The 26,056-nt window shown below is 47.3% G+C and overlaps 1 protein-coding gene across 2 annotated transcripts; it reads left to right on the top strand.

Moving 5' to 3' along the window:
• Positions 1–202: 202 nt before the first annotated feature.
• Positions 203–26,056, top strand: PRDM11 (PR/SET domain 11; the record flags this gene model as incomplete). 2 transcript variants are annotated; one of them, XM_082000723.1, is made up of 7 exons in its annotated part: positions 203–318; positions 884–987; positions 1,901–2,163; positions 3,111–3,178; positions 19,127–19,314; positions 22,404–23,054; positions 23,892–26,056. In XM_082000723.1, the coding sequence occupies 7 exons, from the start codon at positions 203–205 to the stop codon at positions 26,054–26,056; spliced, it is 3,555 nt and encodes a 1,184-aa protein (XP_081856849.1). The 2 variants fall into 2 exon arrangements, with proteins under 2 accessions (XP_081856849.1, XP_081856850.1); XM_082000724.1 differs by lacking the exons at positions 19,127–19,314; positions 22,404–23,054; positions 23,892–26,056 and adding exons at positions 9,803–10,215; positions 12,001–12,688.

Here is a 26,056-nt window from a genome sequence, read left to right as displayed (position 1 = left end):
CCTATGACTGAACTGCTCTTTCCTCCCCAGCATAGGAAGGAGTTTCCACCTATGTGCATATGTAGGTGCCCAAGCGTGTGATGGCGGTTCTTGCTGCCAGGAGGAAGCCTGCTCTGCTGGCTGCCTCCTGGCCTGGGGGAGGAAGGTTGTGTTTTCCTGGCTACTAATTTTTCTCCTTCCTTCCTTCATTCTTTTTCAGAACATGAGTGAAAACTTGAAGGACTGTTTGATCCAGACTCAAGCTTCCTTAGGGGAGATGGTGACGATAAAAACAGAGGCCTGCTCTCCACACCGGGACCAGGAGTATGGACAGCCTTGGTACGTGGCTGAGCTTTGGTCTGATGTACTCTCCCTCCACTTCCCTCCACAGCTTAAAGTTGGTTTTGAGGGATACACCTGAACCTCTCAAAGTTACTAAAACCCTCCCTTGCGAGGTCTGCCTTGAGGTGTATGACAGGGGTGGTCACCGACTCGTGTGCTAGGCACATCTGCTACGTGTGCTAGTTCACATCAGGCCTTGCGGTGCTGGCATGCGTTGAGGGTGCTGCCTTGCCTTTGAGCGGCACGTTTCCTGGGCTGTAGCAGAATGGCGCTGCCTCTTTGCTGGTGCGAATCCTCTATGCCACTGTCCTGCCCGGTGTGGGACGTGCCAGGTGTGGCATGCATGGAGGTGCTCTAGCTGAAGTCACTACCTGCTGTAGCCTTTAGCCTTAGGCCATCTCAGGTATCTGTTTTTGGCAGGTTGGATGGCAAATTGAATCATTTCTCTCCTGGAGGTGTGAGAACTAAGAGAGTTGTTCAGACCTCGTTGCCTCTTACCCTCTCTGTGTGCAGTCCCAGCGTCTTGATAGGTTAATGTCATGTTTCTGTTGTTCCCTCCCAGCTCTGGAAGGCCTGACCCGCAGTCCATGGAGGTGGAGCCCAAGAAACTGAAAGGGAAACGGGATTTGATCATGACCAAGAGCTTTCAGCAAGTGGATTTCTGGTGTAAGTGTCTTGTGAGTAAGGGAAAAGCAGTGCTTCCACTTGTATAGACTCCGGTCTTTCCTAGTTGGCGCCTTGACAGTTTGGGGGAGGGAGCAGGGAAGAAAAAAGCCAGGGACGAATTTGTGTGCGCTCCTGAAAAGACCAGCACAGTTGGTAGGGAAGCTGTTGCACAAAAGCAGCTTGTCCATCATGAGGCTATGCAGCGGTAGGGAGCTATGTGGAAAGAGTGCTGGAAACATGGAAATGCACTTGGGAAAGCCCCAAGAGTCTGCAAAAGCCAAAGGCTTGAATTCAGAAACTGCACAGGGAACATTATGTGGACAACAACTCTTTCCTTTCCCCCATGTTCTGGGAAAGAAAACTGGTGCCAGTTATGTTGGCACACCTACAAAATATCAAATTGTAGGCCTGAGTCCCTGTCTGGTCACAGACCAAGTACCTGGGGATGCTGTCTCTCTCCCAAGCACAGAATAAAGGCTGTATGATGAGGGTGTTTGTTTTCACGGATGTTTGTTTTAGTTCCCTTCTGGTGTGTGGGGAATCAAACCTTTTGGCTTGAGGACATTGCTGCTAACAAGGGATCTGTAAGGAGCCCCCAAGCCTCTGTCTCTGCAGACGGTGACGGGGCCTTTCCCTGTGTGTGTAGCTGTCGGTGGCAAATCTGTGTAGGGCACCAGGGCTCATGCAAGCACAGACGTTGGTCGAGCAGGTGTGGGTTGGGGCAGAACCTTTGTTGAGAGCAGCCAGTGAAGTGTCTTTATGCATGGAAATCAGACTTTGGGGTAGGGGCTTGGCCAGGCTGAGGGGAGGACGGGGAGCTGGGGCGTGCTGTCCTGAATGCTGTGTGTCCTACGATGGCCTGTGCGGCCATCACGTCTGCCCAGCCTAACCCCTGCTCCCCTCATACCCACAGTCTGTGAGTCCTGCCAGGAGTACTTCGTGGATGAGTGCCCAAACCACGGCCCCCCGGTGTTTGTGTCTGACACCCCAGTGCCTGTTGGCATCCCTGACCGGGCAGCGCTCACCATCCCACCTGGAATGGAGGTGGTGAAAGAGCCCAATGGGGAGAACGATGTGCGCTGTATGAACGAGGTGATCCCCAAAGGTCACATCTTCGGGCCGTATGAGGGGCAGATCTCTAGCCAAGACAAGTCCGCAGGATTCTTCTCGTGGCTGGTGAGTGACGTGTGTCCCAAACAACACCCTAGCCATGCAGCTCAGAGCTGGGGGACTCACTGGCCTGTGGAACCAGGCCTTAGCCATCTTCCCCTTTCTCTGAAGATCTTCTGCTGACCACATGGACAATAGGCAAACATCGACCTGCCATAATTATTAGCATCTTAAGGAGACCAGGTGCCATGGCACCTGAGTTCAGTTCACAGCTGTAGGAAGCAGAGCTTCCTTCTCCTTACTCCTTCTGCCATGTTCTTCCATCCCCACTCAACTTCTAGGACTCCTCCAGAACCTTTGTCTGCTCTGGTCATCATTTTGAGTGTAGAGGAGGAATTGTATTTGGAGATTGCAGAGCTCTCTCATAGGCCTGTAGCACTCCTCCCAGCCCACTTCAGCGGAAAAGGTGGCCCAGGAGGCCAGGAAGGAGGAGATTCAGTCTATCAGGAACTGATCTACATTTGGCCATGCACCAAAACCTGTATTTTTTTCCCCTAGTACTACAGGCCTTGGTTAGCCTATAAGATAGAGATGTCACTATTAATTGTTATGAGAAATGACATATGGGACTTGAGTTGTAAGTGGGAAGAAAATTGAGAGTTGCTCATGTGAAATGCTGCTTATTCTGTCTGTAAAATAAATATGTGTCTCAGCCCTGTCCTGAAAGGGAAGTTAGTCTTTCATGTTTCAGGACCATTAACAATTCTCTCAGCTACATTTATAGTTCTGTGTTATGGATATTTGTACCTAGGAAAATACCTCTTTGTCAGTTCAGAGTACCCTCCGCACACATATCCAGAGCAGCAGCCTGTAGTACTAGGAGAGCTGAGATTCATGACGTAGTTTCATGTCCTGACTGGAGGCTGGAACTGAAGCAGTGATTTGAGAGTCATAGACCTTCTCCTGTCAAGACCACATAGTTGACACACTGCATCTGTTCTCTTGTTCCACAGATTGTTGATAAGAACAACCGCTATAAATCCATCGATGGGACAGATGAAACCAAAGCAAACTGGATGAGGTGAGTCCAGTTCTCTTCTGCCTTCCCTTTTGGGGCTCTGTCTTCCAGAGAGAGGCCATCAAACACTCCTTGTTGTTTTGTGTGACAGAAAAACTAAAATGCCACAACCCCTTCTTGTGCTCTTTCAGCATTTATTGTGATTAGAATCCTTTGGAGTCAGATTCAGTGAAAGGGACTAAGACAAGGATGTGTGTACAGAGAATGGCTATTTTCTGGAAGGAGGACAAATGATAAAGATGATCCTGTTTATCCGCTCTTACAAATGCTGTCAGGTCTCACTCCATTGTTCTTATTTTTTTTTTAGTTTATGTTCATATATCTGCAAAATGCTTTGCATTATCCCCAAGGTAACATTTAATTCTCTTTGGGGTTTTTTGTCCTTTTCCATTTGACAGACGTTGAAAGAGGTACTTCTTTGTTTTTTCTTTCTGGGCTTCACTTGAAACAGTTGTCTGTGGTGGCTGTCATTGGTAGTGTCAACTTTACTGTGTTAGGAGAAATATGGAGTGAGTTGCTGCAGCTCCAAATGCAGAAATCATGCATGTGCTTGCGCTCCCTCTGCCGGCCCCAGGACTCAACAGAGTAGAACCCAAATACCAGTCAGTACTGAACCAGGAGTGGGGTTGGCTCTGGTTTGGTAACTACAGCAGTAAGGGAACGTGTTTCACTGTGATGCAGTACTTCAAGTATTGGCATATTATCTGCAAAATGTAGGTCACTCTTGCAGCGTCTGGACGCAGAGGCAAGGCACTGAAGTGCCTTGTGTGTACGGTGAGTCACAAGAATGGGGCATTGCTGCATAGTGTGGCCCATCCCACATTAGGACCAATCCTGGTTTCAGGAGTGAATTTTGGAAGCAGTTGTTGTCAAGAAGGCATTTCATACAAGAGTAAAGCAGTGTGGGAATTGACTGGTTTGTTGGCCTGGATGCCTAGGATTTTCAGTTCTCACTCACTAAGGGAAAAGTGGAGTACGGGTAGATGCAAGACTGACCTAGCTGGTCAAAGCTGGTTGCACCACTTTTGCTCCATTTGAGTCTTCACATGGATAGCAGCTGTTCTGACACTTACATTCATGAAGTTCAGCAAAAGGATGCAATTTTTCTGTAAGAACTCTAGCTGTTACACTTGTTCACTACTGGATGAGAGAAAACGCTAGACCTGGGCGGAGGCTGGAGTTGTTACTCCAAAAAGCAGCAGTGGTACAGTGGACCGATAGGTAGGGGGACATATATCTTGAAGTAAAGAATGCAAAGTTCAAAAATCAGAGTGAGATTTTTTTTTTCTGCTTAGGTCTGGATCTTTATATGATGTGGGTGATAGTGAAGCTGGGGGGAAAAACAGTCTTGGCAAGCAAAAATCCTATGATGAACTCTTCTTTGTCTTGATGTCTGCATTTAAATGGGCGCTACTCATGGTCGCAGCACCAAAGAACAGAATGTTCTTGTCTAAGCTTTTATTTACCTTGAGACAAGTGTGGTCTGGGCCATTCTGTACAGCCTTGAAAGGCAAGGAGGTTATGCTTTTGTGGAAAGGGGATGTTTGCAACTTTTCTGAGGAAGGGTGTATCAAAGGACCTGTGCAGGCTATACCAGTCCTACTGATCTTTCTGGTTTTACTCTTGAAAATTGCTTCTTATAGCAGTATTATACAGAGTCTGACTGACAGTTCAAGTGGAGATAGTAGTCCTCAGAAAGCATTGGTTTTGTTTGTTAGCACCTTTCAAACAGAGATGCACTCAATATCCTGTGCTAGGACGTTACCTGTCACGGAGATTATCCACAGAAACCATACTTCCAGGACGCTGTAGACAGCGCTCTTTTTGTTTTTCAGATGGTGCTCTTTGCCATCACTCACAGATGGAGTGCTTTGCAAAGCAGATCTACTCACCCTCTGGGTAGGTGGGTATGACGTGGGGAGGGCAGCTTGACTCCTCTCTCTTTCTTGTAGATCTGGCTATTGTTTTTGTTGTTTGACTACCACATCTGACTCCATTTTCATGTTCCCACTGAGGACAATGTGTACACTGCAGGACTTGCTGGTTTAATTTCAGGTGACTGTTTACCCAGAGCAGTGGATGGCAGGGAGGAAGGAATACGAAGCGTACAGGTGGCATGGCAGTGGTAACATCCTCTTGCCCTTTCCCTTGTCAGTCAGTCAGCTGAGACAAATTCCTGATGCTGGGAGTATGTTCTCCTAAGCTGGTCACTGGTGCAAGAATAATGCACCCTTCATCTCCGTCCAGAGTAAAGTGATGTTGTTTCAAATACTTTATGAAACTCCATGGCTTTGACCTGCTGGGATGTGTGCAAACCTCTTCCTCTCTTTTTATTTTTCTGGGGACTCGGGGTGGCTGATTGCCATGGATCGCAGCAAACCTCAGGCAAAATTGGTGCTTTCTCGGACACAAACCATGAACTCCTGCTGATGGGAGTTCTTGGGGCTTCTGAAGGATTGCACAGAACCAGCCGTTGTTCCTGGTTACCTCTGAGGAATTTCTGTTACTCAGTTATTGGGGACCTTTTAAAAAAAATGGATCTGACCAAAAAATGAAAGTAATTCAAATAGTCCAGGAAACATTCCTCTATGTGTCTGTCACTTGGCCCAGACTGAGATGCAGGATAGGAAGTACCAGCGAACTGATGGCGCCTAACCGAATTGTTGAAGTGCCTCATGTATGGGGTTTCCAGGCTACTTTTGGCATTTTAAAGTCTGTATCCCTTCTTATATGTGAGTACTCGAGTTCTCAGGCTTTTGGCACTGTTCAAATTCATCCTTTACCTCAGCCCATGTGAAAAAGCTGATGCAAGACTTCCTCACTTCTTTCTCCTTTGCCTTCCTCTCTGCCCCCTTTCCCCTCCAAACATAGTAACAAAGGGGTCACGGGGAGCAAGACTGTTCGTTATACTCCTTATGTCTGCGACTTGATCTTCATACAATCATAGAGCTTGGAAGGGAGCTCTGGTCAGGTGCTGTAACGGCCTGCTCAAAGCAGGACCAACTTAGATCAGTAGATCTTTTAAGTACTGAGCTGCTGTTTTGACTTCACAGGACCTTTTAAAAACAAAAATTTAAAAGTCAGGGTTACTGTGTCTGCCCATGTGTTCAGGGGCAGTAAAAGCCACTAGCCTATGCACAAGTCATTTTGTAACTGGTCTCTGTTACCTTGCAGGAAGTGGAGCAAATGTTCTTGTCCATTACAGACCGAAATCTATGCAAAGCAAAGGGATTCTGTAAAAAAATTTTCCCCAGGGCTCTGAAGTGGTTATATGCTTGCTTCTTAGAGGCCAAGAAAAGTGGAGTTGGTTGATATCTTTGTGGGGTGATAACATTAAGTACCCACTGTTCACATAGTTTACAACGTCTCATGTGTTTTTAAAGAAATAGCTGTACTGTCTTGCACTTTCAGCTTGACCTGGGCTGAGGTGTAAATTTGCAGCCTCACAGCTGGGGCTCCTCTGGAGCTTGCTAGAACCCACACAGCATCTCCAGAGAGGTACTTCCAAATGCCAGTGACTGCTCTTAGGGACATCCTGCATGCTAGAGGAAATGCATGAGGTGGGAAAAGATCTCTGACAGTAACACAGTCTGCATTTTTATAAGGAGGAGGTTAATGTGCCTGCTGGGAACATAACATTAATTGAATTTGTGATTAAAACTGGCCAGAACTCATTACTCTTCCTGTGATGATTTTGCTGTTGGAATACTTAAATTATCATAAATAGTTTTGACCCAAGTCATGCTGGAGAAAATGAGGGAGAAACCCTGAAATATAAATATGCCAGTCTACCACAGGCTGTCCTAAATACACTTGACGGAATACCCTGTCTGGGAAGAGCAAAAATTCCCCGTTGGTGCAGCTTTGCTATCTTGCAGCAGCCATGAGTAGGGTACCAGTAGGGTACCAGAGTACCCCAGTAGGGTACCAGAGTACCCCAGTAGGGTAGAGGGGGTGCAGGTTTCCTGACCCCGCCAGTGTCTCTGAGCAGCTCCATAGAGACTTCTATTCTGCAAGTGCACCTCTACCCAGAGCACTTTGCAAAATACTGTCACTCCTTTTCAGCAGAGCAGCTTGTCAGCAGAGGTTTGGTTCCAACACATGGAGGCACTGGTGATATTGTGCAGTCGTGAGTACCTGCGGAGAATATACATGAAGCCCAGTTTCACTGAATGTTAAAAACTAAACAGTAAATGGTCCCTTGCTCAATGTTCCACATAGCCTTTCTCCTCCTTGTAGTGTTAAGCTCGGAGAACTTCTTTTTCCTTTTAAGTTTGGGTTGCTTTTTTTTCCTTGAGGTCAGTGTAGCAAGTGCTTTACTGGCTCTCCATCATTTCATTACCATCTTCCCTAAACGCTCCTTCTATTCCTCCATAAATGAAGCTCCACCAAAACAGCATCTCAAGGATGCATTTCTGTTTGTTCCAGGGAAATGCATCTGTGCATTTAGCTCCCAACTCTTCTTGTACGTGGCCTGAATTTGAGCAGCATTTCCTGCTGGTTTTCCAGCTTTAACCAAGGTTAACAGCTTCTGACACTTACCCCAATGGAGGGCAGCGGTGTCAATGAGACTCATTATACAGCAATGTAAAGCACTAAGGAGAAACAAGAATGACATCTGACAAGGGTCCCTCTACCTTTCTGTAAGTTTTTCTTAGTCTGCAGCCCACAAGCACCTTTCACACGAGTGCATCCCAAACCACCTCTCCTCTGCTGGGCCACGGCAGCGCTGAAAGGCACCTACCTCTGAGGAGGTGTTAGCAGGGCCATCACAAATGTGGGACAAGTGGAGAAACTGCTAAGGTCTTTGCTTATACCAACTTTTCAGAAAGTATTTTGGGGTGGCTAAAGTTTGCCTGCGAGAGATAGGACATCCAGCCAAGATTTTAAGATTAAAAGTAATTTTTTTGAAAGAGCTATCCCAGCCAGAGTTTATTCCCCTGACATTGCAAAGATGCTAACAATGGGTCCCAAATTAAATGAAACCAAAGATGCTATTACTAGTAGATACCTAGATAAGCAGAAAGATAATGCGTGGGGAAGCCAAGAAGTTTTCCCTCCTATGGTGTCACTTCAGAGCTACAATTGTTAGGTGTCGTAACCACGAAGATGTCTTATTTCTAGTATGTTACATCTTAATACTATTTTTAAAGATTAGCTGTCAATACAGACGTAGAAAACTAGAGTGATTTATATTTACACTGAAGTCGTCTACCTCAGATGAGTGTTGCTTTCTCCACCATAACTCCATACTGATGTAGATTTCTACCTGAGAACTTCCTTTCAAAATATTAAGAACTGTATGACATGAATGTCAAAAAGGTTGACCCCTTTCAAAAAGGTCCCCAACATCCCTGCTTTTAATTGTTTGAAGACATGTAAAAGCAGTCTTTTCTAACATGTAGCATTAGAGTAACGACTTTGGCATTTTATTTTGCTCTGCTATAATTCAAATCAAGGTGTACACTAAGTTTTCCCAACAGTTCTGCTCCTCTGTGGCCTTCTGATCTCTTCAGTGCTGTTCTACATTCTTACACACAGGTGTCCATTCCCCAGGCTGCAGATTTTTCCTCTGTCTGTAAGCCCACCTTGTTCATGTGCAGAACTGCATGTTCACGCAGTTTGTGTTCTCCTTCCCTATTGAATAGATCTGTCGCTTCCCCCCCCCCCAGTAAAAAGCCATATTTAGGACTAATGTTTTGTTTATTTTTAAAGTTTCCTTTGACTGTGCCTGGAAAAATTAAACCCCAACTTGCTTTGGACAAAACTGCTTGTTCTCAGGATGGCTGCCTCTTCTTCTCAATGGGCTGAGGCTACGAGTTGTTCGTTTGAAGCACCAGAAACTGGGCACAGGCTCCTGTCAGCAACAGTGACAGCAAAGCCTAGCCAGGAAAAGCAAGTGGGTGGCCTCATTCCTTTTGAGAACAATAAGAAACGGCAACCATTTCTGAGTAAAACAAGAGCTTGTTGTGAAGCACACGCTGGCTGTGCAGCACCCCTGCTGCTGAAGAAAGGACTTTTCTTTAGGAAAAGCAAGTTGCATAAATTGCCCGTGAGTCTTCTTGAAATTTTTTTTCCCTGAAAAAGATCCAATTTGGTGTAGCCTCTGCATGACATCCTGCAAGCCTTAACAGAAAGGGTGGTTTAAAAGTTTCTGTTGCATGTTGTGCCAGGCAGGTTTCAGGCCTCTAAATTTCCTCAAGAACCCATTTTCGAGTAATGTCATCTTAGAAGCTAATTCATCAATTTGATTGCGAGTTCTCACGCTTTTTGCTGTGCACAAACTGTGGCAAGCGACGTGTGTCGGTACTGGAATTCTCATACGTAAGTCAGGGCATCAGATGAAGCGTGAATTTTCATTTTAACTATAAAGCTGAGAAGGCTCCTTCACACTAGTGTCGCTTGGTGTTTCTTTTCTTGAGCTTGAAAACTGCCTCTTAAAAACAAAACAGCTGCCTTTTCCTGGTGTGATTGAGGAAAACTGAGAAGTTGTTGTGGGTGGGGGGAGCTGGATCCCACTGAACTCCTCTGCCCCAGTGCTGCACTGGCCAAAAGGTTGGATGCAGGGGGATGCTTTGCGCTGATTTCCTTTTACCCAATTGTGCTTTGTGGGATGTTCAACCCAAGGAATATGGCTGAACGAAAGAGGAAGCCCAAGTTTTCCAAGGAAGAACTGGACATTCTGGTCGCTGAGGTGACCCGAAATGAAGCCATGCTGTTTGGGAGGGAGACAATGCGTCTATCCCATGCTGACAGGGACAAGATCTGGGAAGGCATAGCCAGGCAGATCACATCAGTCAGCCAGGTCCCCAGATCTGTAAAGGACATTAAACACAGATGGGACGACATGAAGAGAAGGACCAAGGACAAACTGGCCTTCATGCAGAGGTCCCTCTCCAGCCCTGGCAGTACGGGGCGGCCCTCGGCCATCGTCCTGACCGCCCATGAGAGAGCCATCGAGTCGACGCTGCATTCGTCACGCCAGATGCACGGCTTCCAGAGAGCGGATCTGGACGTGGTTGACAGCCCGTCAACAAGCTGTAAGTATCATTGCCTTAACACCTCTTTGTCTTATGCTTGCATATCTCAGTTTGACACCAGAAGAGCGTTGTGTGTTTTGTGAGATGCTGGGTTGCCCATCAAGCCAGTCCTACTGCTGTGTTTGGTTTCAAGACAGCCTGCTCTGGTGATCACAGGGTGTTGAGATGGATTCAGGGAAAGCTGTTTCCAAGTTAAGATCATCTTCTTTATCTGTTTATCTAGTGCTTTTCCATACAGTCTTCTAAGGATAGACATTGTTCAGATTCCACTTTCTCAATGGGTCATAAGTCTGAACAAATCCCACAAGCGAGGGAACATCTGTAGTTGAAGTGCAACTACCTCCAGTCTGTGAAAAAGCGTTTGCAAAGGATTGGAGTTCTTCCATCTTGCATGCACCCCAATAAAACAGCAATGCTATCAAGCTGAGAATGATGTGCCAGTCATTAATGGATCACTGCATGGTAATCATCTTCCAAGAGGACTGTTTTTTGGGGTGTGGGGGGGAGCTCAGTGTTCACTGGTGTTTATGCTCTGAGGCCAGGCCACTAATGGTTTCTCACTGATGGTCTGAAGGCTCAGCACAAGTGCTGTGAAAAAGGTAGATAATAATGACTCCCTTCTTCACTGTTTCTTAAGAAGCTACTGGCCCTGCTTTCTGAGTTAATCTTATACCACAACTCTCAAGACACCTTCCAGTGCTGAACCACAAGGTGCTTTTTGCAGGTTCTTTCCCCAGTTGTGTGCATACGGTTTTCTTTGTGGAGGTGAAGCTTCTTTGTCTGTGAGCTTCTAGGGGTACAAAAGAGAGAAAGAGGGAGTAACTTCTTGGGAAGTGAGCCAACTGACATTTCATGAGTGGCACTGTCCTACCGCATTAGGTCTTACCTCATATCTGAAGTAACACTGTTAGTGGGAAAGCAAGGACTAAAATCTTCAAGAACTGACAAAACGGGACTTGATCGTTCTTTGCATCCATCTTGGAAGCCAGTCATGCTATTTCAGAGGTAAAATGAATACAGCTTGTGCAAGGAGATAGTGGAAAGTTGCAACAAGTGAAGTATCGTCTCTTCTTACTCTTGATGTGCCTGTACCTGTGAACTGGCACATCACTAGATGTTTATCAGACTAATAAGAACTTTCCCATGGTGTTTTGCTTTGATTTTGGTTTTGCACCAAGTATACTTGCCCGATTAATATAGGGTCCTGTGGCTGCTACACCTGACTGCTTGGTTATCTTAGTGATGCCAGGCCACATAGTGGCCTTGCAGTACAGACTTTGCAAGCAGCAAGTACTACATCTATGCTTTTCTCAGTGCAAAGGATGTAAGAAATTACATGGGAGCAGGGTTTTGGCATGAGGAGCTGAACGTGTCAGAGTGTTCTGACATTGGACCAAAGACCAGGAGCCTTTGTCCCTCTAAAATGTTGGAGGATTCCAGCTACTTACCGTTTTGGGGAAGGGGAGTCACTGCTACTGTCTGAAATGGATTCATATTCTAGTAATGAACAATGCTGTGTACAGGATACCATGGCAGCTTGGACTCCTCCTCGGTTGACTGTGTTTGCTTACTCTTCAGGCCTCTTATGGTTAGGCTTGTCACCCAGATGTTAATGTTGCAGCACATGCATGTTGACTTAAGCATCAGGAGCTACAGGCTTGTCTCAGCTGGCAGACTGGGGGGAGGGGAAAACCCTTTTTCCATGTACTTTGAGATGCCATGAAACAGAAGTCAGATTTGTGAGGGATTTCACATTAATAATTCATGCTTCCTCTTCTGTTTAAGCTGACGAAGATGTGCCAAGCACTTCTCGGGAACACCCCTTCTCATCGCTGCAGAGGGCCGGTGCAGGAGTCAACCAGCTCTCCAGGCCCTCCTTCCTCTGCACTTCTTCCTCATCAGAGCACTCGGAAACTAGCAGCCAAAGGCAGGAACTGCACCGTCCATCCCCGCGCACCACCTCGTCCTGCAGACCCTCGCACCCCCGCGCAAGAAGCCCACCCCTCTCCAGCTTTGATCGCCAACTTCTCCATTCCCACACGCAGCAAACAGACCTATTCAGGCAGTTCTGCCAGGAGCTGGTGGTTATTCACAGAGACATGGCAGACAGCATGCATGTCATCGGTCAGAGGATGGCTGACCTCACCAGCCAGGTTGGCCAGATGTGCCAGACTCTATCGGAAATCCGTGATGGGGTCCAGGCTTTCCATAGAATACAGGATCGTAGTGTCATGCAGGGGTCTCATCTGCAAGCAGCTTGCTCAAAACAGCCCCCTGAGCCCAGTGCACAGTCTAACCAAACTCCCCCAAAACAGACTCCTCCTGTGCGGACAACCAGGTCACGAAAGAGAAAACAGCATTTTTAATCTGCTTCATATAAAGTAAAGAAGGGTTCCCCTTCCTGAGCTGCTGCATGCGCACATGGCCTCTCCATGTGTATCGGTACTCTGTGGGGAAGGTCAACAGCCGCCCCAACCCATCCTGCTAGCTAACAGAGCAGTGTGAATTATGGCAGCTGAATAGTAGGGCTGGCCCTCTGCAATGGCAAGGAGGAATCTCAAATCTTACAGATCTTGGGATCTAGGACATCTTTCTGTTCATAGAGATTAGGAGTTTCACTGGCTTCCCCATGCATTGAATGCTCTATAAGCTAAGAGATGCAATAGGAATCATTATCCTGATCTCTTCTCGTGCCTGTGAAATGTTATTTACTGAGACTGTACTACAGAGCTCCCTTTGCAATCAACCCACAAATTTACCCTACTACTGCCTTCCCATCATCTTCCTGCAAATGAGTATATGCACTGTGCAGAGAGACATCCTTAACAGCTCTAAAGACTCTCGTTGCTCATTATTTTTACCTTGCATTGAGCAATAATGGGCAATCCAGGTCTTACTGTGACTTACACACAGGTTTGGGGAGAGGGGTGTAAAAGCAGAGCTTGTGCAGGGAGGGGAAGAAGGCACGATGCTGAGGACAGGAGTGCAGGTCCAAGCACTGCGTGGTTTTGGGCTGCTGAGAAGGGCTGCTATAGCATGTGCCTGGATCCTTCAGTACCACATGCAGTTAAAGAGTTTAATCTTCGTCTGCTCCAGTCTCAAACCCCTACCTACCCTTCACAATTGCAGTTAAAATACAATTATTTAAAGAGAATTGTATCGTATTATTTTCTTGCATGTTATAATCTTCAGTTTTGAACCACCTCACTCTCTTCAAAACACGAGAGACTGCACAGAAACAAGGAAAGATGTAGGGCCTGCTTCTGACCTCGGGAACAGTTTGGTTTTGTATCACTGTAATTCTGTCAACTTCAGTACAGTTACTTCGCATTTACTCAGTGTTATTTAGGGTGGGATCTGTACTGTGTTCTCCTATCGTGAAGCGTTTGCAATCTAAATTCACAGCTATATAGGTTAAAATCTTAGACATGTTGGTTTTATACTGCTTTCTTTCCCCATACAGATGCAAGAAAGAACTGGGTTATAACATTTGAATTGCTTTAGTGCTGCATGAGGTTCTCAGGTACAACCCCAATTCTGAAACTAGGCTTTAATAATGTCACCTCAGGTAGTGATAACATATGTGGCAGCTTTTTTACAATATGTCTGTCTTCTCCTTGATTTGCACATCCGCACCTACCGTGCTGCCTCATCTCTGGAAAAATCTGGACCATTATCATGATAATGCTTCAGCAGGGAAAAGGGCCAAGGTGTTACCCACACACAGTTGGCACGCTGCTGCTCTCCGGGCTGTCCTGTTGTATGTGGAGATGGGTTTCAGGAAACTATTCAGATTAATAGAAATGTGCATGCTCATGCCATGTGTGGACTACGGAGTTGGCCAAAAAGTTGTATAAACTTCAGCAGGAATTGAACATAGGCAATGCAGTATAGCAGAAGGATGGCTTGTTTTATGTGATCTTGAAGGATCTTCTTTAATCTATCTGGCCTGTCCTTTGAAAGTATAGTGCACTAGTGTCTCTTCTGGAAAGCTCACTGTATGTCTGCTATGTCAGGCATTCCTGACATGCTTTTCCTTTCTTCTTTTTAATTATTCTGTAATTCTAATTCAAATAATTTTTTAGTAGTGTGGTAGAAGGCCCTCACTCAAGGAAGTGGAGGTCTGGCAAGGAGAAAAACCTCCTTTCTTCTGAGGAATGACCCACACTTGTTTCTTGCAGAGGACATTCCTCATAGCGCTGTTGCCAGACCAGGGCAGTATTTGCTCACCTTCCGCTGAGGATGTCATTTTACTTTGGTGTAACATTTGTATTGTGCAAAAGTCCCAGTCTCTCTTCAGTTGAAGGGAAAGATTGGGAGATGTGGTAGAAGTGAATCTAATTTATGAATCACAGAGAACTGAAAAAATTGTGATATATTTTAAAGGCATTCTGAGTCAATACAGTGCTGCTGCTGCTATATATTAGGAGTATTTTATATTTTTATAATATTTAATCCCTAGTGATGTTTTCCCATGGATATACTGGTAGGATTAGCTCCTCTGATGTTATCCAGGGGGATCCCTTCCAGGAACCCTCAGGTCTGCAAGAGGGGGAGACTCCCACAGGTGCTGGGCACTGGAGGGAGTTGGCGTCGTCGCTGCCATCAGTTTGCCCACACAGATGCGTTTAGAGAGAGAACCCTGTTGTCCTGGCGCAGGATACGCAGCCTTCAATGTCAAACCCCCAAAGGCTGGGCTCTGGTCAGGAGAAAGGACCTTGTACTATAAATTGCCTGATATCTCCCCCAGTTTCCTCTGTGGACTATTACAGATTGGCCCAGATCTGGGGACGTATCTCCTGCCCTGAGTAGACCCCCCCGGTGGAGTGGCTTTTCTGTACTGGCTCTCAAAGGATACTTCCTCCTGCACCCATCATGTTAACTGGCTGTTGAAGTAAGTGCCCGTGTCAAAGCAAACTGCTGTGCTCGACCCTGCTATCTCCATGTCTTGTACATGCTGAAAAAATTCTCTCTTTAAAAGTATTTTTGTTAAGAATGCAATAAATATATAACTCTTTTAACACAGCTGCTGTTGAGTCATTTGTTTCTCTCATACAATTTTTGCCTGAACCGGTAACAAGCCTGTCGCGGGTGCTGGGTCTCCTGGAGGGCACTGGGCAATCAGAGAGCTGAGGCAGGGTTTGTGGGCATGGCACCCCGTGGTGTCTACCTGGGCTGGTGGCAGCTCTCTTGTGCGGGATCTCCTGCCCTGGCCCTGCGCCCAACAGTGATTTGGGAAAGGCCGGTGGCCTTTTCTCTGCAGTGCTCTGCCCTGGCAGAACATCAGTGGAGCATCCCTGGGGCCAGCCAGAGGGTGAGCAGCGGAGGGGCATGGGGCAAATTTTGGGGAGGGAGGGCAGAAGCCTGAGCCTCCCTCCAGCTGTGGGGCTCTCCTTCCTCCTCACTGTCTCTTCTGGCTGCTCCGTTCCCCAACTGCCAAAAAATGCTTTGGTGTTTTTCTGGGTGTGCTCGCTGGGCCATCCAAAAACTTGCAAATTTGGTGTGCAGAGCAGGCTGTGGCTTAGAAAAAAGGGAGACAAGGATGCTTTTTTGCTGCTAGCCAGAAAGGCTGTAGCAAAGGTGCCCCTGCAGAGCAAGGAGCTCTGCCTCCGGCAGCCATGGGGTTGATCCAAGCCCAAATAGCTGCAAATGGGTCATAAATGGTCTCCATTGGTGCAATGACTGGGCCTGAGCAGAATCTGTGGTGTTCTTGAGCCTGGCTTGTCCCAGGGACTGAGCAGGACAGGAGATGACGTATTTGCAGGTGGTGGGAATGCCTGTCTGCAGGAGTGGGAGCAGCTCTGGGTGACCAGGTCTACCCCAATGGTAGTCCCAACCCTGCTCTTCCTTTGGGGATCGCAGTCCCTTGGGAAACGCACTGTGCAAGTGGGGCCATGCCCGTCTGCAATGCAGTGCTTGTGTCCGCCTAGCCAGGCATGTCCTGGGCATCTAAACCAAGGTAGCCATCTTGCCTCCATTCACCTTGAGTGTTTGTCATCCGGACTGGCTGCTTTCCAGCCTTTGCAAGGAAGTGCTCAGGACGTGAGCACTTCAGCCTCGGAAAGATATGTCAGTGAAAACAGACTGGTACAGCCTGTCCTCTCCTCAGCAGGCAGTTTGTGCCCCTGCCTTGCCGAGTGCACTGCCGTGTTGTGGCGTGACTTCCTCTGTCCTTGGGAAAGCGCCTGCCTCTAACCTATGGTGTGCAGCAGCATGAGGTGTATTAGACCCTTAGTCAGGTGGAATTTGGGGTTTATGCAGTCCTTTGTCTGTGGCATTTTTGCCCCTGGGGTCACTGGAGCAGCCGGGGCTGGGCAGTGCTGGTTTGAAAGTGATTAATTTATGTGAATGATCTCATCCCCATTTACGTTACCTCAGGGTAGTATCACAGATGTAAAGCCTCCTCTCTAGCAGCATAAACCAGTTAGTAGCTGCCAGCAGCTGTGAAGAAACATGTCTGTGGCTAGATTATTTAACAACTCTCTGTTAAGGCCTTTCTGCATACCTCCTGCGGAAAGAAATGGGCAGCGCCGGTCGCTGCAGGGCGCTGGATGGGAGCGGGCGGCTGGGCGGTGTGCTGCAGCGCTGCTGCAGTACTGCAGCTCACACCCTCCAGCCTGCGCGCTCCTCCCGCGCCGGGAGCAGCCGGAGCTGCAGGACGCTCTCAGGCAGAGACTTGGAGGGCTTTAGAGGCAGGAGGAGAGCAGCAAACAGAAAAAGCATGCTCATGTTTAATAAAATACTTCATAATAAAAGTGAGCCCCCATGGGAATAGTTAACCAGGCTTTCCACGTAAAGTTGTGTTTTAGAGAATTTTCTAAATCGTCACTGTCAAACGCAGTTTGCTGGGAATGCACCGGACTGTCCTGCCACTGCCCCGTGAATTCCTCAGTGCCACTGGCTGGGGGGATATGGGTCCTGTATGTTATATTAAGGAGCTGTGAGTGACTTCAGGGTGATAAATCTTTGCAGGTAACCAGGCTTCTTCACAGGGGCAGCCTGATCTTGTCATTGCTCTGACTGAAGTTTGGGCAGCGGGATGAAGAGCAGCCACAGGGTCTCTCCTTAGCTGGTGCTAGGAAGCATCCTGGCGTTTTGCTTGGACTGGTGAGAGTGTCCTCTAGGATCTCCTGTGCTGCAGGGCATCAGACTGACCACAGCACGTTGCTGTGTCTCAAGGGTTGTGTATCTCATGGCTGTCTGAATGCCTGATACACCTTTTGTGGAGAGATTGCTGACACCCAGAAGTGACAGCCTGGCTTACAGCTGCCTGCCGTTGCAGAACCTCCTTCCCACCACGCTGGTCCAGGCATTCCGTTCCTTCTCAAATACACAAAGTGGTGGTTTAAAAGTTCCTTTGTTTTGTGATCAAAAGTAAAATAAGGATTAACAAAAGCCAATGTTCAGCTAGTTTTGGCAGTGTCAGAGCCTGCTGTTTGAATAATTACTGAAGCTTGCAGAACATCCTGGGTAGCACACATTAGGAAAAATACAGCTGATTGCAGGCACATGCACGGTTGCTTAACATTAAAACCAGAATTGCTGTAGCCTTGGGCAGTCTGAGACATTGCAGACTTGTTTTCTGTTTTACGAGAAGCTTCACCAAGTTTGTCACCTTATGTGTGTGTGTTGGTGTGACCACATATGCAGGTGGGCTTGTGCCTTTATCTGTGCATGCACATGGCCAGAGAAGGGGAGAGCATTCAAGGAAAAATCGACAGATTTCTTAAGCTGAAGAAATACCTGTGAGCTATAAAGGAACGTTTGGGCAAGGACTAGTAGCAGCAGATGTCAGAGGAGCCATATGCTGCTCACCTTCATTAATGTTACTATGGCAGGGAGTGCTGAATAATAGAGGCAAATGGCAGAAGAAAAAGCTTTTAGCCGTGAAGTGTTCAGATCTGCTCTCAGGTCTACGTAACATGATAGGGCCTCCTCCTGGTTTTGGATGGGTGTTACAAGCTTATGTTGGTGGCAGCTGAAACCGGTATTACCAAGCCTTTTCCATGTCCTCTAGCAAGAACACAGGGAGTGTGAGAGCAAATAATATGATCCTAGCTATAGATCTCTGTCTTACCAGGTTGCACAGAGGGCCAGTTGTTTGGAGCGTGAATTAATAGTGTATTAATGTATTAATCTGTTGAGCTGAAATTTAGCCGTTTTAAATCAGGAAAACAAACTCCATTCCCAGAAAGCAATCTTTCTGTCAGCACTGCCAGGAGAACCCCACAACGTGGCACTGATCTTTCCTAAGACCTGCAGGGCTGTTTGTATTTTTATGTCACACCCCGCTGAACGCCCAAGTGCAAAAGCTTCCAGTACTGTCATGTCCTTGGTTTCCTTTTGGACAACCAGTGAAAACCCCCATGCACATCAGGCGTCCCTGTTTCTGCCCTGAGTATCTCAATTCTGCTTGTCTGAGAGGACAGAAGCAAGGAAATCTGGTTTCTGCTAAAAAAGAAGATGGTGGTTTTGGGAATGAGACAGGCAGAAGGACCCTGACACATTCCTGATGCTCCTGAGAACAAGGGAAGAGGCCCTGGGATGTTAAAGTGATGGTGGGGAATCCAGAAGCCCTTGTTTCCATCACTAGACAAAGAAACTTCTGCCTATGAGAGTCTGTCACCATTACTGGCAGAGATATTCCTTCAGATTGGATGTGCATTGCTGTCATCCCTTCCACAGCAGAAATGGACCCACTGGCTTAGTGTTCCTTGGGTGTCCATGCTCATTGTCCTGTATCTCTGGCAGTTTGCACACCATCACTTATAACTCCATGCTTTCCAGTATGGCTGTGTTGATGGCTCTCTCTGAAGGTCATTCTGGCTTCATCGTGGTTGTCATTCTGGTACAAGGAGGGGCATAGGAGAACACTTTGTACTTTACACCTGCTTTGTCACCTTGCCCTCAGGTACGTGATCATCTCCCGGGAGGAGAGGGAGCAGAACCTGATGGCCTTCCAGCACAGCGAGAGGATTTACTTCCGCGCCTGCCGTGACATCCGCCCTGGGGAGAAGCTGCGGGTCTGGTACAGTGAGGATTACATGAAGCGGTTGCATAGTATGTCCCAGGAGACCATCAACAGAAATCTCACAAGCGGTGAGTCCTCTCCTTTTCCACCTTCTCCCCTGATCCCCTTGGGCTGCCACACTTGTTGGACCCAGTGCGGTGGGTGAAATATGTGATGCTCAGGCTGTACAAGGAAAGCTGCATTTCTAGAAGCAGAGAACCTCTGGGTGAGAACTCTGCGTGGCATGAATGGATGGGTGTACAAGAAGAACAATTTAACCACTGTCACGGAGATCATGAAAGAAATATTTGTGCTGTGTTGTGCTGTGTCATGTGTCGTGTCATGTCGTGTCATGTCACGTATGTGCTGCAAGGGCCTGATGCAAAGCCCAGGGATCACAAGATCCCCTGTCACAAGACTTTCTGGCCTGAAGATTACCGAGCTGGTGGTCCCACAGACAGGCATTAGGTTTCTCTTCTGAACATGCTGCTTTCTCTGGCTCCTGTGAGCGGACTGTGAGGGAGCTCCGGCTGGTTTTGTGTGCATATGAAAGAGACGTTTCCTTGGTGTGTTTGTATGTCCATTTTCCTCGCTTAATTTATCTCCTCTTTCTTCAGAAAGATAATTTGGGATCAACGTGACATCAGCTAGAGACTCCTTAGTCTCACAACCTTAGAGTGCGTGTACCATGTACAGGAGGCTTTGTCCTTGTCCGACTGATTCTTCCCTGGATAAAAATTGTTATCTTATCTTAAGACTAGCCATGCTGGAACAAACCCAGTGGTCCTTTAGGTCACTGTAATGTCAGCAATACAGGAAGCTTCAGAGGAAGGCAAAAATTCTTACTGCATCTGTTCGTCTATACAATGCTGAGACCTGAAGTTAATTAAGGGCATTTCTTTCCAGGCCTAGCCACAGAATGGCAGGGCCTCAGAGGGGCAGCCACACTAAATATAACTTTCTAATTAAGATTCCCATGTATATTGTTACACAGCTGCTGTTGCTGCCTTGACTTGGTAAAAGGTGTCTCCTCTTTAATCATGGGGTGGACAAGATGTTTTGAAAAAGCTGGTTATCCTCCACCACCTTGGAGTTACTATGCATTTGCAGTGTTACGTCTTGACAGCTGTACTGGGGCAGTTCCCACTTCTGAATTTACATTGGTGTGAATGTGCTTTTTTACGTCAATGAACATCACTGAGTGATTAGGTACAGGCTGCAGTGATTTTGCTGCATCCCATGCACACTTTAGTTGTCCAGATGGCTTAGTAGTTTCTGAAAGTATGACAAGAGAAAGGCTGTGCCCTTGAGGCAGCTGCTCTGGAGGGGCACCAAGGCTACAAACAATTGCCCTGCCATACAGACATGCCTTTAGTCATGGTTTGTTGTGTTGTCATGGTTTGTGTGAGCTGAAATGGTAACTCACAGCCTGCTCTGTGCTACAAGTGTGGTGAAGGTCTTCCTCTGGGCTCCTCAGGACCTGCCATAGCCTGCCATACACTCAGATAGAAACCTGTGTGGCTGCAGAGACCATCCTAGAAACCCGCTGCCATCTCGGTGTCCTGATCTTGCGGCAAGCTGGGCTCAGCCTGTGTTTGTGAAAGGAGTGCAGAGATATTGTTAAAATGGGGCATCACTTGGGCCATTGCTAGACTTGTGAGACATCACAAGTCTCAGCTGGGAGAGCACTGCCCAGGGAGCGGCACCAAGATCTGTTGAGTCATTTTCTATTTAAAAGGTTTCAAATCCCCTGCAGGTGAGCCTGTCAAGTGAAGTGGCACGCTTTATTAACTCACAGAAAAATAACATGGTTCCTGGCTTTTGTTTCTGTCAGTAGTTTCTGACCTGCCTCATCAATGGAGTTGAGACCAATAAGAGAGATCGACTTGTGATTTCTAGCTTTTCCATAGGGCTGAACCACTTGTTTAGTTGGGGGGAAAAATCACCGAAAAAGAAGAATCCATTCTCTAAATCCCTACCTCTGCCAGTAGTCATTATAGTCCATAACAGGGGAAATACTAAGACAGAGTCTCAAAACTTTACCTGTAGAAACTCTCGTCAGTGTGTTGAAAATGAGAGCTATTGTTACAAATTCACCCAAGAAGTGGCTGGGTTTGCCATCCAGCATCAAAACCCAGTGCAAAATCCCTGCCATTCAGGCCAGCCCTTTTTACGGTGCCTTGCTCTAACTGTTTCAAGTCTTGCATCTTTTCTGCATTCTTAGCATTGCTCTCCTTAGAGAGGGAATGGTAGCTTTTGCTCCGTAATTCTTATGAAAGCATGAATACACTTTAAAAAAAAAAAACAAAACCAAAAATCAGCATAAAGCAGCGTCTTGTTTGGGAAGCCATCAATGCTTGAAGTTATTTACAAGATAGAAGAATGATGGAAATTGAGCCAAACCTATCGTCTTTTGAATTTCCAGGTAAGGAAATCTGGCTATTCCCTTTATTTTAAGCAATTAATAATTTGTATGAGGTTGCTTTTATTATTTTATTTTTTTTAGTCACTGAATGGCCACTCTCTTAGACTCCACTGGGACAAACTAGATGTCCCATCCTTAGAGGGCATTCACCCGTTGTAGCTCAGCTGACAATGAGTACCTTGGGGTTTAAGAGTGCAAGTTATTTTTACTTGGAGCAGCCTCCAAACCAAACAGGAGTAAAGGGGCTTGCAAACTTTGTGCCATGGCGTGCACAGACGCTGGCGTTGTCATGAAATGGTCCGAAACTCTCACTGCACTGCTGTACACTTGATACCTTTTACCAAGTCAAAACAGGCACAGGTCTTCCAGCCAGCCGAAATGGCGCTTGGGCTCTGGGTGTTAGGTTCCACTGCGATCAGTCATTCACCTCGTAGTCCTCTTCCAGCGCAGGTTGGTTATACCTTTAGGTTAAACAAGCTGCCTGTAGTTTCTCTTCTCTTTAAAGTGTGTGGGTCCTACTCCGCTGTGGCTACCCAGGACTGTCTCTGTTTTTGCAGACATGCCCATTAGCAGGGCTCCTCCTCTCACGAGCCTCGGTTTCCACTGAGTTGTGTCAGTTCCCTGGTTTGTAACACAACGTGCAGACCTGCAGGGATTCAGCCTGCCTTTTTGTTCTTTTTTCATTTGAGTTTTAGATTGAGGGATGTTGCTCGGTTCCTGGTGATAATCCCCACCCCTCATTTTCCTTTCCAGGAGACAAAAAGTTGCAGAGGGAAAAGGCAGAAAAGAATGTGGAAAATCAAGAGGATGCAAGGGGGCCACTCCAGTTTGCCAACTTAAAGCAAGGGAAGAGCCCCTACAAGCGCAGCTGTGACGAGGGGGAATCCCACCCCCAAACAAAGAAGAAAAAGATTGACCTCATCTTCAAAGACGTTCTGGAGGCTTCCTTGGAGTCCGCCAAATTTGAAGAAAACCAGTTAGCAACAAGTACGCCGCTTTCCATCAGAAAAGCATCTAAATACCAGGCTGAAGACATCTTTGAGAGGTGTGGCAGTGCCATGCAGCACAGCTCCCTGAACCTCAGCAGAAACCGGAGTGAAGGGGAGTGGAAGGTCCCCCACAGTTCCTCTTTCAGCTCAGCCAAAGAGGTGGGCATCCTTGAAGATGAGGAAGAGGAGCCCCTGTCACTCAAAGCAGACAGCCCGACTGAGCTGTCACTGGCCTCTGCACAAGGCAACTCCCACGAAATCCCCACCACTTCCTTCTGCCCCAACTGCATCCGTCTGAAGAAGAAGATCCGGGAGCTGCAGGCTGAGTTAGACATGCTGAGATCTGGGAAGTTATCTGAGCCACCTGTGCTACCGCCCCAGGTACCCGAGCTCCAAGAGTTCTCAGACCCCACAGGTAAGCCTTGCCGAGTAACAGCCTTCTCCAAACCCTGCCTAAGGAGAGTAGTGAGATGCCTGTGTGCTGTGTACCCATCTAAAGTGTTTTGCTCCGAGTATTCAGGTGAACGCGTGGTTCCATGGAAGGTTTGTTGTCAGGTTTTGTGACCGGGTGGGTCAGGAGCTGGCACAGCCGTGGGCACAGTGGAAAACACTGTCTGGGAAAGACTCTGTATGACAATTTGCTCTATTTGTTGCCATTGTAATCGATAATGCACTGCCAATAAAAAAGACATTCCATTGCAGACAGTTTGTTTGCTGTATTTTTGATGCATTCTCTTTCAGCGGAAGCCCCTCCGCAGTGCCTCACATGCTACCAAGAAAGTCTGAATGTCTCTGTGGTAACACTGAAATGTGCGCTCTTCGTGTATGAAACGATGTCCTGCTGTGTCCCTTGTTGGAAAGCCCTCTCTGTTTCCTCCACTGCCTTAACACAACCATGTGTCGGTTTCTGAAGACACATTTCATTTCCTCCAGGAACGTACTGTTGAGCAGCCAGGAGCCTTCACCAAAGGGAATGTGTGGGTCACACCATGTATTGTGCAAGTGGCCAGATGTAGTGTCCTTTCTTGCTGTCCATTGTGGCATGTGGGAGACAAGGTTCATATGCAGAAACATGGATTTATTTTCCCTTCAAAGCCATGATTCAAATTCTACCCATAGTGCATTGTGGGCAGGAGAGGGCAGGTTGTGGCCAGCTCATCAGGCAGTGCTCTACTGTCACCAGTGGGATGCTTCTGTAGCTCAACAACTTTGTAAATACCATTTTTTTTTCCTTTTTTTTTTTTTCTTACAGCTTCAGAAAGCATCATCTCTGTTCCCACCATCATGGAGGACGATGACCAAGAGGTGGATTCTGCTGATGAATCGGTTTCCAATGACATGCTTGCTGCTACAGATGAGCCTTCCAAGATGTCTTCTGCGACGGGCCGGAGGATACGGCGGTTCAAGCAAGAGTGGCTTAAAAAGTTTTGGTTTCTGCGGTACTCCCCAACATTGAATGAAATGTGGTGCCACGTCTGTAGGCAGTACACAGTGCAATCCTCTCGGACTTCAGCTTTCATCATTGGCTCAAAGCAGTTCAAGATACACACAATAAAGCTTCACAGCCAGAGCAACCTCCACAAGAAGTGCCTGCAGCTTTACAAGCTCAGGATGCACCCAGAGAAGACAGAAGAGATGTGCCGAAATATGACCCTGCTCTTCAATACAGCCTACCACTTGGCCCTGGAGGGCAGGCCCTACTATGACTTTCGGCCTCTGGCAGAACTACTGAGAAAGTGTGAACTCAAGGTGGTGGATCAATACATGAACGAGGGAGACTGCCAAATCTTAATCCACCATATCGCCCGGGCTCTTCGAGAGGACCTGGTTGAACGCATCCGACAGTCTCCTTTTCTCAGCATCATTCTGGATGGGCAGAGTGATGACTTGCTTGCAGACACGGTTGCAGTTTATGTACAGTACACAAGCAGTGATGGGCCTCCAGCAACTGAATTCCTCTCTCTTCAGGAACTGGGCTTTTCAACAACAGACAGTTATCTCCAAGCACTAGACAGGGCTTTTTCCAGCCTGGGAATACGATTGCAGGATGAGAAGCCAACTATTGGCTTGGGAGTCGATGGTGCTAACATTACTGCCAGCCTGAGAGCCAACTTATTCATGACAATCAGAAAGACCTTACCCTGGCTTCTCTGCCTGCCCTTTATGGTGCACAGGCCCCACTTGGAAATTTTGGATGCAATCAGCGGGAAGGAACTGCCATGCCTGGAGGAGCTAGAAAACAATTTGAAGCAACTGCTCAGTTTCTATCGTTACTCTCCTCGACTCATGTGCGAGTTGAGGGTCACTGCTGCCACTCTGTGTGAGGAGACCGAGTTCTTGGGGGACATTCGAGCAGTGAAGTGGATCATAGGGGAGCAGAATGTCCTCAATGCTCTAATCAAGGATTACCTTGAGGTTGTGGCCCATCTCAAAGACGTCAGCGGCCAGACCCAAAGGGCGGATGCTTCTGCCATTGCCTTGGCCCTCCTGCAGTTCCTGATGGACTACCAGTCGATTAAACTCATCTACTTCCTGTTGGATGTGATTGCTGTGCTTTCACGCCTTGCCTATGTCTTCCAAGGGGAGTACCTTCTTGTGTCACAGGTGGACGATAAAATAGAGGAGGCCATCCAGGAGATCAGCCGGCTAGCAGACTCACCCGGGGAGTACTTGCAGGAATTTGAGGAAAACTTCCGCGAAAGCTTTAATGGCATTGCTGTGAAAAACCTACGGGTGGCTGAAGCCAAATTCCAGTCGATCAGAGAAAAGATCTGCCAGAAGACCCAGGTGATCCTAGCCCAAAGGTTCGATTCCCGTAGCCGAACATTTGTGAAGGCCTGTCAGGTATTTGACCTTGCAGCTTGGCCCAGAAGCACTGATGAGCTCATGAGCTATGGGAAGGAGGATATGGTACAAATATTTGAACACCTGGAGACAGTCCCATCATTTTCCAGAGAGGTTTGCAGAGAGGGGATGGACACCCGAGGGAGTCTGCTGATGGAGTGGCGAGAACTCAAGGTGGATTATTATACCAAAAATGGTTTTAAAGACTTGCTCAGTCACATTTGTAAATACAAACAGAGATTCCCCCTCCTAAATAAAATAGTTCAGATCCTCAAAGTCCTTCCCACCTCATCGGCCTGCTGTGAGAAGGGGCGCGCCGCCCTGCAGAGAGTGCGCAAAAACAACCGCTCTCGGCTCACGCTGGAGCAGCTGAGTGATCTTTTGACGATTGCCGTTAATGGGCCGCCCATTGCCAGCTTCGATTGCAAAAGGGCACTAGATAGTTGGTTCGAGGAGAAGTCGGGCAATAGTTACGCGCTGTCAGCCGAAATGCTGAGCAGGATGTCGTCTCTTGATCAGAAGCCGATGTTGCAGAGCATGGACCATGGCTCTGAGTTTTACCCCGATATTTAG

The sequence above is a fragment of the Phaethon aethereus genome (assembly GCF_964289735.1).
Source record: "Phaethon aethereus genome assembly, chromosome: 5".
NCBI classification, from domain to species: domain Eukaryota; kingdom Metazoa; phylum Chordata; class Aves; order Phaethontiformes; family Phaethontidae; genus Phaethon; species Phaethon aethereus.
Note: the sequence above shows the minus strand (reverse complement) of the source record. Positions and strands in the feature narration are given on the sequence as shown.